The following is a 13274-nucleotide window of genomic DNA, read 5'->3' as shown; positions in this document are numbered from 1 at the left end:
TCATCTAGGATGATAAAGGAAGAATCAGCCCAAAAGGCTGCACGAGGAATAAATTCTCAAGTACAGCCTGGATCCCACTGCAGTTTAGATGTGCTATACAGTAGTTACATAAATAGACTACCCACTAGTCTTGGAAGTCAAAACCAAACCAAACCAGCCACTAGTGGTGCTGCCACAAGATGGTCTGAAGTAACCACAACCAACTACACTGAGGAAGCTTCCCCCAGTGAACTGCTCACTTTGCTGCCCTACCCACTCATAAAGAGAAAGCAAAGAAAACTTGTTATAAGGCATTTATTTTCATTATGTGTTGGGACAGTTCTGTCTTCAAAACGATTACAGAGAGAATGCCACAATACCTACTGTATATTGCTTTACTGGTGAAATCAAAACATTGTCCATCACAGGTGCTTGGCAAAATAAAAAATGAAAAGAAAAAAGAAAAAAAAAAAAAGATATATTACCATTGAAATCATTGCTGTTAGATGAAAACACCATCTTCATTGTCAGATCCGATCAGTCATGCAATTAAAGATGCCAAATAGCAAATACTTCTGTTTTTTTACAGTAAGCCATGATCTTTTAAGGGTTTTTATCATTCCATACAAATTTAAGTACAAAACGGGAATTGTGTTTCAGAAATCATAGTGAAGAGGGCTGAGGCAAATCACAAGACACACTTGTTAACACTGTACAGCTGGATTCGAACACAGATACTGACGACCTTGTGACACCTAGCACACATGAAGAATGGTCCCCAGGTTTCAGCCATGCCTAAGTGGGGAGCACGGTTGGCGAGTGAAGGAGAACATCCAACAGGACTCATGTGTGAGGGGCCAGCTGTCTCAGGACTGCCGAGGTCCCAATGAATTACTGTCACTTGATTTTAAGAATGACTGCATTTTAGTATGTCGTCCTCACAAGGGTATACACAAGCCATATCACATACTGAATGAGAAATAAATAATAAAAGATACATCTAATACAGCTTTTATTTTTAATTATTTTTGTTTTTACAGCACTGACTTTACAAGAGGATAAACAACTCATTTTTAGGGGCTGCTAACATCTGAAACAAAGAAGTCACTATTTTATACTCAACATATACTCAACCTTTTAATAACTTTATATATGTATATATGACTTTTCACACAAAAATGTTAAAATAATTTATACCTAAAAACTACTGTGTAAAGAATGAAGGAGGAAATAAAATGTGGGTTTCCTTAAAAAGGATGGAAGAGGAAGACCTGATTTTCATGAACTCCGTTCACTGTTTCACCTATTTCTAGATTTTCAAGAGCTTTCCAGGCCATCAACAAGAACTTCACAATGCATCAGGAGCCCCATGCAAACTCATGGCATGCTGGGTAAGGCCACCATCAATTGAGCTCATGGCCCATGGGCATCTGCTGGTGTCAACCCCAGGGTTTCGGGGTGAGAAAGGTGGAGAGGAAAAGTCTCTCCAGATTGTTACACAACCAGGTGGAGAGGAATCCTGGCATGTTGGTATCAGGGCCCACTGGCCAGGACTTCACCCCCAAACCCTACCTCTCCTCGCCCCATTTCAGCACATTTTTTAACACTGATTTTTTTCTTCCACAGGGAAACTGCACGACCAGCAGGAATGGACCAGACCCAAAGAGTCCCCTACACACATAGCGAGAACAATTCAGCGCCTTTGCTTGCTTACAGGTGTTGTTGTGCCTGCATTGCTGAGGGATGACTCTAACACCTCCACCTATACCTGGATCCTCTCAAACTTTAACAAGCTTCAGTAATTTCTGTGGCCATGTAAACACGACAGAATCCACAGAGGATGTGTAACTCACCCAGTCAAAAGCTCAACTTTTGATGGCCTGGAGATCCACACAGAGTGAACAGGGAAAGGAAAGGTAGTGAAGATGTGGAAAGTACTTTTCTGGAAGTTACAATCCTCTGAAATAGATATTAAAGCAATATTACAAATAAAATCAGCAATGTGATCTGCAACGGTGTGTCTGTTTATCTATGAAAGCGCGAGGAGATTATATTAAAGGAAATATTTTAATCTACACAAAGCATTTTCACATACTGCTATTACAGAACACACGGTTGCAACGCCATAAAGTAAATGTATACTGAATACAAAAATCAATACATCTCTTACTAAAAAGGAGACAGGGAAAAAAATAGCAGGGTAATGCAAGTGAACTGCAAGTGTGCACATGGGGAGACTGCTACAGACTCAAAATAGACTCTATTCACTAAAAAAATACAAAACCCAAGACTTTCTGCACGGCTGTGGAAGAAGGCAAGGCTGTAAGCTAGTGTGAAAAAGCCCGACTCACTTGTGACTGCTGCCACACGAAGACTTTGGGAAACCAGTGTTAGTCGAAGAACTGATAAGCCTGGAACTTATTTTTGTTGGAGGGAAACAAAAGTTTCCATTTTCCTTTTTTGCTCTATTATTATTAATTATTTTTGCCAGTCAATTCAAACCTCCGGCCACCTTTGTTCTGTTGCCTTTGGACTGTGTCCTGCTGCTTTTACCTACACTGCTCCAACCACTGCTCCCCGGCTGGACATGGCCTGTGGTTAGCAGGAGAACTTCAGGCCGTATCTTGAGCCATCCTCATTACTGTCAGCTCCTCCTGAACCCACAGGGTGAATTTCTTGGTTCGTATCCATCTGTCAGGACAGCAAATTAAGCTGCTGGTTCTCCATCCAAGCAACCTGCTGCAGACCTCTGTGCAGATACTGATGCATTTCAAATGGGGATCGTTAGTCAATTTTCTCATCCCAACAGTCCGAAGGGCATTAATAAAAGCAGCACACCTCGTCCACCAGACGGCCCAGCCAACAGGCAGCTACGCATGGAGCCTGGAATAGCTGGGCACGTGGTTAGCCAAGGCAGAAAGGCAGGGGCCAGGCGGTGGGTGTGTTACACGAACCCCAGGCATCAACACCGACACTCACGTTTGTGCAGGCTGCCTGTCTGCAGCTGGGCTTTCTGTAAGGATCTGAACGTCCTGGTGCCGTCATTGCAAACCCGACCATAACACGGCGAAGATCCCTACAGAGGAAGGATGATGGCGATGGCTTTGCGCCATGGGCACTAATGACACCATTCAAGTTCTCTTCAATCGGGCAAAATCTCCATCTACTGAAGCCAAGCACATAATTAGAGTGGAAATCACAGTCCAGTCTCCTCCCTCACGCTGACATAAAGCCTGGAGAAGTTCCAGTGAAGGTACTGGTGGTTTTGTGGATTTATAACAGTGAAGCAGAACAGAAATTGATCCATAAGAAGCTAACTGGTGACCATGTAATTTTAACGTAATTGCTCCAATCAACACCACAATAATAACTATGCCTCTAAAAACACAGCAGAACCTTTTCTAACCCACAATAGCAGAGTTCAAACAGACGTTATGGAAAATCTCCCTCAGATTGTCTGCAATTTTAAGAGCAAGGGCATTCTGATATGGTCTAATATTACTATATGTCCTTACTTTTACAAAAAGAAAGAAGGAAAAGAAGAGACTACAGAACATTAACCAACTTACTGTGAAGCTTATCGTAAATCAAAACTATCCTGAACTTATCAAATGAGGCAGCAATTCAGAAAAGCACTTTAGCACAGGCTTAATAACATATGCATGCTCAAATATTTCGCAGTAATGTAATTGTACGTCTGAACACCTGGTAATTTACAGTTTTGGCTTTTAAAAATTGGTCTCCCTATCTGCCCATGTGATTCAGCAACAATCTAGTATAGTCTTAGCCATAACAATAATTTCTGCAAGGAAATAGAGTAGTACAGCAATCGCATGGTAATTTATGAGACAACTCTATTGTAATGCCACATCACAACAGGTACCTGCATACTTGCACCTGGTAAATTAAAGTGATACCAATACATTTGATAAATAAAAAATAAATTACAGACTATGGGAAAAATGTCACTGATCACACCAATGACCTAAACTTGTTTTCTAATTACAGCCAAGGTCTGGAGTAATATTTAAATATAGCATTTCTGTAAGCCTTCAGAGAATTACAAAATAAACTTTTAACAATCATTTGTAAACAAGTTTAAAATGCACAATTATATTTCAGTAGTTTATTTTGGAGAAATAAAGCAGTGCAAAATAGGCCAACCAAAATTCAGAAGGCAGCCAGGAAAATAAAATTCTTATTTGATGTTCTAACTAGGAAACAGCATACAGACATTTCAATTGGATCCGACGCTCAGATTCATGTAAACATACTTGGTTTGAAAGGTCTTGAGTTACCAACCCAGTTTTAACATCATCGCTTCTTCCCCACCACCCAATTAAAAACACAAACAAAACAAATCAAAACAACAACAAAAAAAAGCCCAACCCCAAGCCATTGTAATAAAGGGAGCAAAAGGCAAGTCTACAAACACTCCACCAGCTGGTTACAAGAAAGTACCATACAAAAATAAGCACTGGCAAGTTCCTTCCTGAGGGTATCTTTTGTTACACGCGCAACATAAAAACACTTTTTATTTCAAACGAACAAAAACAAACCCCAAACTGTCGATGTCGATTTTATTTCAGTCATGGCTTTACGAAAGGTTTGGTCTACCAGGAATACTTGTACAAACCCTTGCCTATGTACATCTACCTGACCCACGCACACCAGCAGACCTGCAAGCTGCAGCCACCGCGGGGTTCGGCAGCCTTGAAGCACACCAGGGCTGTGAGGGGCGCCCGGCTCACAGCTGAGCTGCAGCACCCTGGGATCCGACAGGCACCACGCCGACCAGGTCCTCCCAGTCCTTACAGGAACACTTGAAAGTTCGTAACCCCTCTAGCGGTGGGATAATCTCTTGTGTAGATCACCCACAGATATCCAGTCCCGGCTACAGAAATTCCCCTAGAATGGCACTTGGGGAGCAAACCCAATCTCTCCCAGGGAAAAATCCAGTTTGCACAAAGTAATTGCTACACAACACTCGCCAAAATGTTATCCCCTCCAGGACTGGTCCCATCAGGTAGGGCGCTGACTTATTCACACAGTTTACTCCTCTCTCTGTGGTCTACCCAGGCTTCAAACTCTAGATCCTTTCCTTCTGAGCAGGCATCTAGTACATGACACTGAACAAAGTGGTATTAAATGCTGCAGTGATGGGTGCTTTTCACATACCTGCTATAGAAAGACGGAGATTACCATATCTGTAAGCTAGGAGCTGAACTAAGGACATTTTCTTAACACCACCCCCTTCAGAAGTATTTTAGGGCTTGTAGAGGGAAGGATAGGCCATTTCAGTCTACCAAAATAGTGTCTACGTTCTCAGCACTGACAGACTTGGATACTTCCAGTTTAGTGTTCAGAATTGGCAAAAGCTGCAGAAATTCTCAGCAGCAGAAGATGCTGCCTTGCTGGAAGGTGCAACAGGGGGGAACACTGTAGGTTTACTGCACATCTCAAGAGATGCAATGAGGCTGTGCTATAGCTTCCACATCGCACCAAGCACTCCTGCAAATTACCACACAGCCTCCCCTGGCAGCCAGCAACACAAGGACGTGGTCCCTCAGCTAGGACTGTCACGTCCTGCCATCTCATACAGGTACACGGTTCTGCTCACGTTTACCTTGCAAGAGGAAAATAAAAGGCAGTGACTGTGTTAGCCCTTGGATCCACAGACCAGGGGTGCTGCTCCAAGGAAAGCGCCCGGCTCTGTTCGGCAGCCTGCTGGCAGAGCTGTCCCAGAGCCTTCCCAAGTGCACGAGGGAGAATTAAACGCCCTGCTAAGAGATGAGCTGCTCTTCTAGGATTTCACTGCTAGCAAACGATTGAAAGGATGATATTTGATCAACTAAATCACTCAACCTAACTATCTGCACCCTTTTTTTCAGACTCCGGCCTGCCTGGACACACTTCGCTGTTGGCAAGTGTAGCTGGAAGCTGCTAGTGACTGGAGCCGTGAGGCCTGGGGGGAAAGCTGCGGAGCTGGGACCAGGGCGACCGCATCAGTTGTGCACCCTGAGCACCCAACAGCCCGGCTGCTCGGTTCCACTCCGAGTGCCGCGGCCCACGGCAAGCTACCTGGCAACACCCCAAATATGTTTCAGGAGATTTGGTTTAGGGACACTGAAGCTGTCTTAGCTTTCTTTTGCAATGGCCTACCTAGAAAAGGGGAATGGGGAGCATTTTAGGCAAAAATCTCTAGCACTGTTACATTCATACATTCCTTTCAACATTATTATCTTCTTGAAACCATGAGGTCCGATTTTAAAATGCTGGTCACCAGTGATTACAAAGAACAATAGAAACGAAAGAGCAACCCTCCCACAATGAAAGGTCTAGTGTTAAAACCCACGTGTGTGTAAACTCACTACAGATTTGCAACTGGAATCTGATGAAATGGATCTGAATCACTTTCCCACCCTCTCCCTCTCAGTCCATTTCATCAGCAAATCAGGTTAAATCAAATGGAAGTTGTTTGTTTTTTTTAATTATTTTGCCTTTTTTTTTTGTGTTGCGTTTTGTATTCCTTTTTTTCACAATTGTACTGTTACAGCCTGATCTGGTTCTGGGACCACAATTTGTATCCCTGCGGCTTCTCCTCAGTCCATGGAACTGGCGAGTTATTGGGAGGAAGCTTTTGTCGCCAATGTAGCGACGCAGTGCTGCTGGAAGCTGGGGGACACTGCTGAGTTGCAGCCTAGTCTCTGGTGTTGCAGTTTTACTGAGCTGTTGGTCTCGCTTTCCACAATCCAGGAGGAGTCTTTTCCCATGACGCTGAGGCAGCCCGTGCCCGCGCAGCATATCCGCTCGTCCATGATCCCACCGGTCTGCTCAGCCAGGAGCTTGCTGCGGTTTAGCTGGGTCACCTCGGGTGCCTGACCCTGCAGGACAGCAGCTATGTGGTTCAGGAGATCTGTGAAAAATTCCGAAACGCCCTCGTAACCTGAAAAGGGAGAAAACAAAGCAGAGAAAAAAAAAGGCAATTAAAGCGTTTCCGTAAGTTCTCTGAAAGGCTTCTTCTACTAGTTTATTTCTTGGGCTTTCCTTGCCCTGCAGCTTATCATAAAATGACTTTTTTTCCATGATGTCCCTGTGACTGAAAGCAATCCAAGTCCAGGTTTTTCCCTAACTTACAAGCTCTGCGGTGTAACACTGATCTTCTGCATCCTGTTCCAGCATACACTGCAGAGACTGGCTCTAAAGCATTTTCCCTGAGGGTCTGGACCTTCTCTAAAATTTCCCAACAACGCCCCCAGTTAGGGAAACCTCAGAGAACAGCTCAGCATGCTTTACACCCTACAGAAAAGGCAGTGGGAAAGAAGCAGTGTGATCCTTGTCTAATCTAACCTGCCTTGGCACTTAAAACATGTTCCCCACTAGAACAATATCTGAAAAAAACACTCAGGGGACACTATGCATATGTCGATGATACAGTATTTGGTAGAAACACCAGGATTTGTTTTCAGCACTGAAACCATATTTCTGCATGGTTCTGTTACGAGATTTCGGACAATTTGCACTGCAATTTAACAACTATTTCCTGGTTTAAAAAGTTGGTCAAATACCTGAAGACACTACATTTTTCGTGATAAAAAGGGGGGTGGCAGGTGTACAGAGCTTCTGCTTCCATTTTAAACACTCTGGTATGGGAGCAGTTTTATGATTACATTCATGTTAAAACTGAATGAGACACACACTGTGTCCGTACAGTGTTTTGCAATAGATCATAACTATGACTGCATTAACGGAAATTGGCATCAATCTGATTTAGTATTTAGAGGTGACACGACATGCAGTGTATTTGATGGGCTAGGCTGATTGTTTTAACATGTCTATAGAAGTATTCTGCAAGTGACCCAATATTAGTACAGGGGACTGAAGCAATAAATAACAGTTTAAAAGCTCCATGTGAATAGCACACATTCAAACAGATAAACACATGAGCAGAACCAGAGACCACAAAGTAAATGTATATTTTAAAACACTTTTAGTGACGTGATCGCAGGGCAGAAGAGTCCCTCAGAGCCATAAATAATTCAGCTTTAATCTCCCTTCTCCTGTAAAAGCCAAATTCCTTTGGCAGTAATAAACCAACTTCCTGAAAAACACAAGGTAAGAGGATAATTTAACCTTGAGATAAATGTGGTGGTTTCATGGTGTATTTATATCTCATACATTAACCAATTAACTCTTATTTAGGCTGCTACATTGCTTTGGATTTTACTGCACTCGACTGTAATTCTCCTAGGTACTTTGTAACAGGTCTCATATGGTTTGTGTGACAACAGCTCCCCGTTTTCCTTTCTCAAAGACCCTTCAAGAAATTCCCCAAACAAATCAGCCATTAAAAAACTTCAAGTTTCCCAGTGCCCCCCCCATAACCCATCCATCAGGGACAACCGGGGCTCTCGTGGCCAGCCAGGGGAGCCAGAACAAGATCTCCACCTCTTTGACAGAGGTGCTTGTTACGCTTTCTTGCTTATGTAAAAGCCATGGGATTAGCCTTCAAATCTACTCAGAGTGCTTCCAGCTCCCTGGGAATAAGCCATCTCCATAGTAACAGCTTTAATATTCAGCGAGGAGACCCACAGTACCCTAGAGTGTTTCATGTCTGCTTGGTGAAAACAAGCCAGCCTTGTTTGAGGGCACACGGCAAACTCACAAAGAAGTTACATTAAATATTTACTGGGAATAAGGTGGCTAGTTATCCAGTCCTAAAAGCAGCAGATGCTACAGAGTAAGGACGCATATATACATTTGAGGCAAGCTTCCTCTGTGCTGGCCTGCTGCACACTGGGTGGAAAGACCCAAATAATTCTGCTTGGTCACTGAGAAGAAAGTTCACACCATTAAAAAAATATATACAAGGAAGGGAGGAAGAGAACCAGGGTGTCTCAACTCTTGAGTCACGATATGGGGAAGGCTGCAAATTCTGTCGGTATTGCCTCACTCTCTTCACGGGCTGCTGCTGCAGATCTTTCAAAAAGAAAGATCTTCAGGGCTGAATTTTGCTATGACGAAAAGTCTCCAGAGTCCTCTGGCAGGGCATGGATAGGAAGGAAGTCACCCAGCAAACACAAATGAAAACAGGTACCCTGCACCTCTGAGCTCTGCAGAGTCAAGAAATGCCTGTGGGCACTGTTACGCTAGTGCTGGAGATGCTGCACACCTGACTGGAACAGACCTTCCTTGGCCTGGCACCCGCTCTGGTTTTCTGCACCTTGGGCAGAGAGAACTGGAGAGCCCGGGGCCTGCCCTGGCAGCAGCATGCCCATGCACACAGGGAGCACGTCCGGATCTGATGCTTCCAGCTGCCAAATATAAGCACAGAGCCAGAGGGTCACACGTCCTGGTGACAGGCAGCTGCTCGGGCTCAGTGAGATCCCCAAGGGATCCCCAGCCACTGCGACACAGCAGTGGGCCCCACGGAGCCTCTTCTGTCCGTTACCTGAGGTCACAACACAAAATCCATGCACTATGTGCCTAGGCCTGCAGTTCAATGTCTCAGCTGGTAACCACAGCTAAATATAGCCCAGGCGGTTTCCTACAGAACAGCAGACACCATAGGCCTTCTGGGCATTTATCTTTAAAATCTTTTTGAGGCGTAGCTGGTGCTAAATGAAGCAGATAACAAATAACACCCTCCTACGGGTACACCTTGCTGTGTGGCAGGCAGCTAAGCACCACAGAGCCACTTGCTCGCTCCCTCCCTCCCCTCCGCAGTGGGATGGGGGAGAGAATCAGAGAAAAGCTAAAATTTGTGGGCAGAGACAAAGACAGTTTAATAGGACAGAAAAGGAAGGGAAAAAATATTAATGACAAAAGAATATACAAAGCAAATGACGCAATGTGCAACTGGGGTGCAGTAGCACCCCGGTTTTATTGCTCAGCACGTCCTCATGTGGCATGGGGCATCCCTTTGGCCAATTTGGGCCAGCTGTCCTGGCTGGGTCCTCTCCCAGCTCCTTGTGCACCCTCAGCCTGCTCACTGGCAGAGCAGTGTGAGAAGCTGAAAAGTCCTTGGCTTAATGTAAGCATTGCACTGCAACACCTAAAACATCAGTGTGTTATCAGCATTATTCCCATCCTAAGTCCAAAACACAGCACCATACCAGCTACTGGGAAGAAACTTAACTCTACCTCAGCCGAAACCAGGACACATCTGCTCTAAATTCTAACTTTACATAATCTCAAGATGACATCCATGGATTGGCAGGTTCAAATGAGCTTCAAACCTGATAGACACAAAAGACAGAAGAAAGGAAGCCAATCCCCTGGGAGCTGGACATGGCTTTGGTCAGGCCTGCCCCGTGCTGTAGCTTGAGCTCCATGAAAGAGGCTTTGAATGCTCCTGAAAGGGCACCTCTTCCTCTCCCTCCCCAAAATGCCGTGGTGCATTGTAATGTAACAGGTCCCCAGGGGGTCTAACTTGGCTCCAATTTGGCTCTTCTGCAATCCTTGCAGGACAGGATGACCTGAGCAGGAGGAATGAGGGAAAGGCCCTTCCTGAGACTGCAGTGAGCCAGGAACAGTGTGATCCCACTGCTGACACAGCCCATCGGGGACTCTTTTGAGCAGGGCAGCATTTCAGCTGCTCATTTACAAGGTGCTGACTTCATTGATGAAGTCAGTCCTTGAAGCTGCTCATCCTCAAATCAAACTGGCCCCTGGAGCGAAATGCATCTGCCTGGCCTGAATGTGCCTTTGAGCAGCAGGATATTCCATGTTGAGATATAAATTTTCTTCGCTGTTGTATTTTACCCTGTTACTTCTCTTCTGATGTCAGCAGCCCTTAAAAGCACCTCATCTCTCAGTTCTGCTATCTTCTACAGATTTTAAGACCCCCAGCATTCTCTCTTCCACATGTCTTGTTCCTGCTGCTATCCTCTGGACTTTCTCCAACTGGTCTTTAACACTCTACTCCATGGTGATAAAACCAGTAGATACCTTCACTACCCACGTGTTCACCACCCCAAAACCAAAAAAAAAATCCTGTGTGAGACCCAATGTAGAACTGTCCACAAGAACCTATCCTGTGCTTTCAGGTATCTTGAAAGGGCTCTATTAAGATGACGTCTCTTCAAGGTCCAATTATTGTGCAGACTGAAATGCAGGACTTGGGTTGAGTATCAAAAACTACTGCCTTAGGGTAGAAGCACAGCAGAGCATGAGCATTACAAGGAGACATTACTCCTCTTTAAATAGTTAAGTTTGCCACTAGCTGCCCCCCAGTCTGGGCTTTTCACCATTTCAAGAAAAGGTGAAGTTCAGTCAGTGCAAAGTACCAAATCCAGAACAATACTCGCAAATAAAACATTACCCCATCAACAGACTGCAAAAAATGAATGCAAAATTCAGGATTGCAGGGGGATGTCTTACATTGCTGACTTCAATACCCAGTGCCTGAAATATACACCCATTCATAAAACAGATTTGGCTCCATCTGACACCTAATTTAGGTTGTTTCACTGCTCTTGACAGAAGAGTTTTCATAGATTTGCAGACTGCATCAACACCATATGGTAGAACCAAGCAGCAAAGTGACCTTAGAACAGCAGGGCTGGAGGAAAAAGGAAGCCAGTCACTGTAGAGACAGACAGGCAAGGCACAACAGGGCAGCACTGGGACTGAGGACTTGGACTGGTGGATCAGGGCAGAGTTTCTAGGGTAAAGATACCTCAGCCACACTGAAAATTCAGTCTTCAGGGACAGCTTAAACTATGTGAGAGTCTGCCTGTATCTCTGGAAACAAACAAGACTATTCAGGTAACAATACAAGATTCTCAAAGAGAAAAAACTCATGCAAAACACCATTAGATGAGATAATCTTTTTTTTTGTGATAGACAAGAATCCAACACAAGTGACAGAGCATTATTGTTTCCTATTATACACACTTATAACTCCTTCTAACAATTCCAGTGGTCAAGGAGCTTGTTTAGCTGTTTCCAAGACATATATTGCACTAACAAAGAGGAGGACAAATGTATCCATTTTCACAAGGTATATTCTATTGTTTTACTCCAGGATTCACCTATGATAATATGCAAGGATATTTAAACCTTTATAGCAGCTTCTGTGAACCTGCAATTTTATCATCTTCCTCAGATTCCTGGTACTGCTTTTGTGCACAAAAAGTGTTTTCATGGGGAATCAATTTGCACAGGAATAAATTTTCTAGGGAACAGTTTGCTGCTTTCACCCCCTCAACACTTTTATTGGCTCAAAGTCTGGAGAAAAATAATCTCAGAGGCTCTCTTAAAATATCATGTATTATTCCTCTCTTCATCTTCAGAATGAGAGAAAGGGCTAGAAAGGTCAGGTCCCTGCACACAGTCCATGCTCCAGTTCCTGGGCAACTCCAGGGAAGAACATGGAAGTCAAGTTACAGCCAGTAACTAAACGTTGACTGTATCTCCTAAAAGCTATTATTTCAGTAGCCTGTTCCACGTCTATATTAGGGTTGTGCCCTTGCTAGATTAAACAGTGTCTGATCTCAGGATAATTTTGCCTGCTGCTCTCCCTTTCCCCACCTGGAAAGCACTGATGTGAGACACCAGCAGCAAAACTTCACACTAAGCACACACTGCATGGCTTCGGCAAAGCATGAGTGGAAGGGCCTTTCTCACCTGGGAATGCATTTATATCAATGACTGCATGCTGCCCGGTCTGATTGTTAATGATGATATCAATGCCAAAGAGGGAAACTCCCAGAGCTTGTCGCAGTGCCTTCGAGATTTCCCGGATGACGTCGTCGTTTGGCCGCTCAAATACTCCTTCGATTTTATCCAGCTATAGTGGAAAAAGACACATTACTAAGGGACTCTGAAACAGTCTTCTCAGTGGAAAGATCAAATTTCATTTTTCAGGTGTACATCCACCAAATCTAATTGCAGAGAACTGGTGGCATGAAACAGAAAGAAACAAAGAGAAACTTATTTCGTAATTCGGAATCCTACGTGTACCAGAAGTTCACCATCTCTAGAGCACCTAGCTTGTTATTTCGTATCAGTGCAGTTCCTTGAACGACATGTCAGCGTAGGAATCAATGGAGAATCACTATTTTAAGTACTACATCTTAATCTTAAAAAACAAAACCAGCTGACCAGTTTAACCCTGTGCTGCAAATGCTCTGGATATCAATCTGTTATTTCAACGTAGATTAAGGCCTATGTCGAAGGACTGGTAAGACAGACTCCTACTATTTTCATTTGAACCATACAGAACAACTCAGCTGGTATCTTCAAGGCAGCAGCTAATTCAGAGAGCAGCTAATTCAGCTAATCTTTCATGT

General features: G+C 44.0%; 1 protein-coding gene across 2 annotated transcripts in view; it reads right to left on the bottom strand.

Moving 5' to 3' along the window:
• ITPK1 (inositol-tetrakisphosphate 1-kinase) overlaps positions 1 to 13274 on the bottom strand; it is a 140643-nt gene continuing 127369 nt past the window's right edge. For both annotated transcript variants that reach the window (XM_082762530.1, XM_082762531.1), the window contains exons 10-11: positions 12610 to 12772; positions 1 to 6925 (exon numbers count right to left, since the gene is read on the bottom strand). In XM_082762530.1, coding sequence (XP_082618656.1) covers positions 6603 to 6925; positions 12610 to 12772 — 486 coding nt within the window. In that variant the 3' untranslated portion in view covers positions 1 to 6602. The remainder of the gene's footprint in view (positions 6926 to 12609; positions 12773 to 13274) is intronic.

Source organism: Aythya marila (assembly GCF_965140915.1).
Source record: "Aythya marila genome assembly, chromosome: 5".
NCBI classification, from domain to species: domain Eukaryota; kingdom Metazoa; phylum Chordata; class Aves; order Anseriformes; family Anatidae; genus Aythya; species Aythya marila.
The sequence above is the reverse complement of the archived record's forward strand: the minus strand, read 5'-3'. Positions and strand labels throughout refer to the sequence as shown.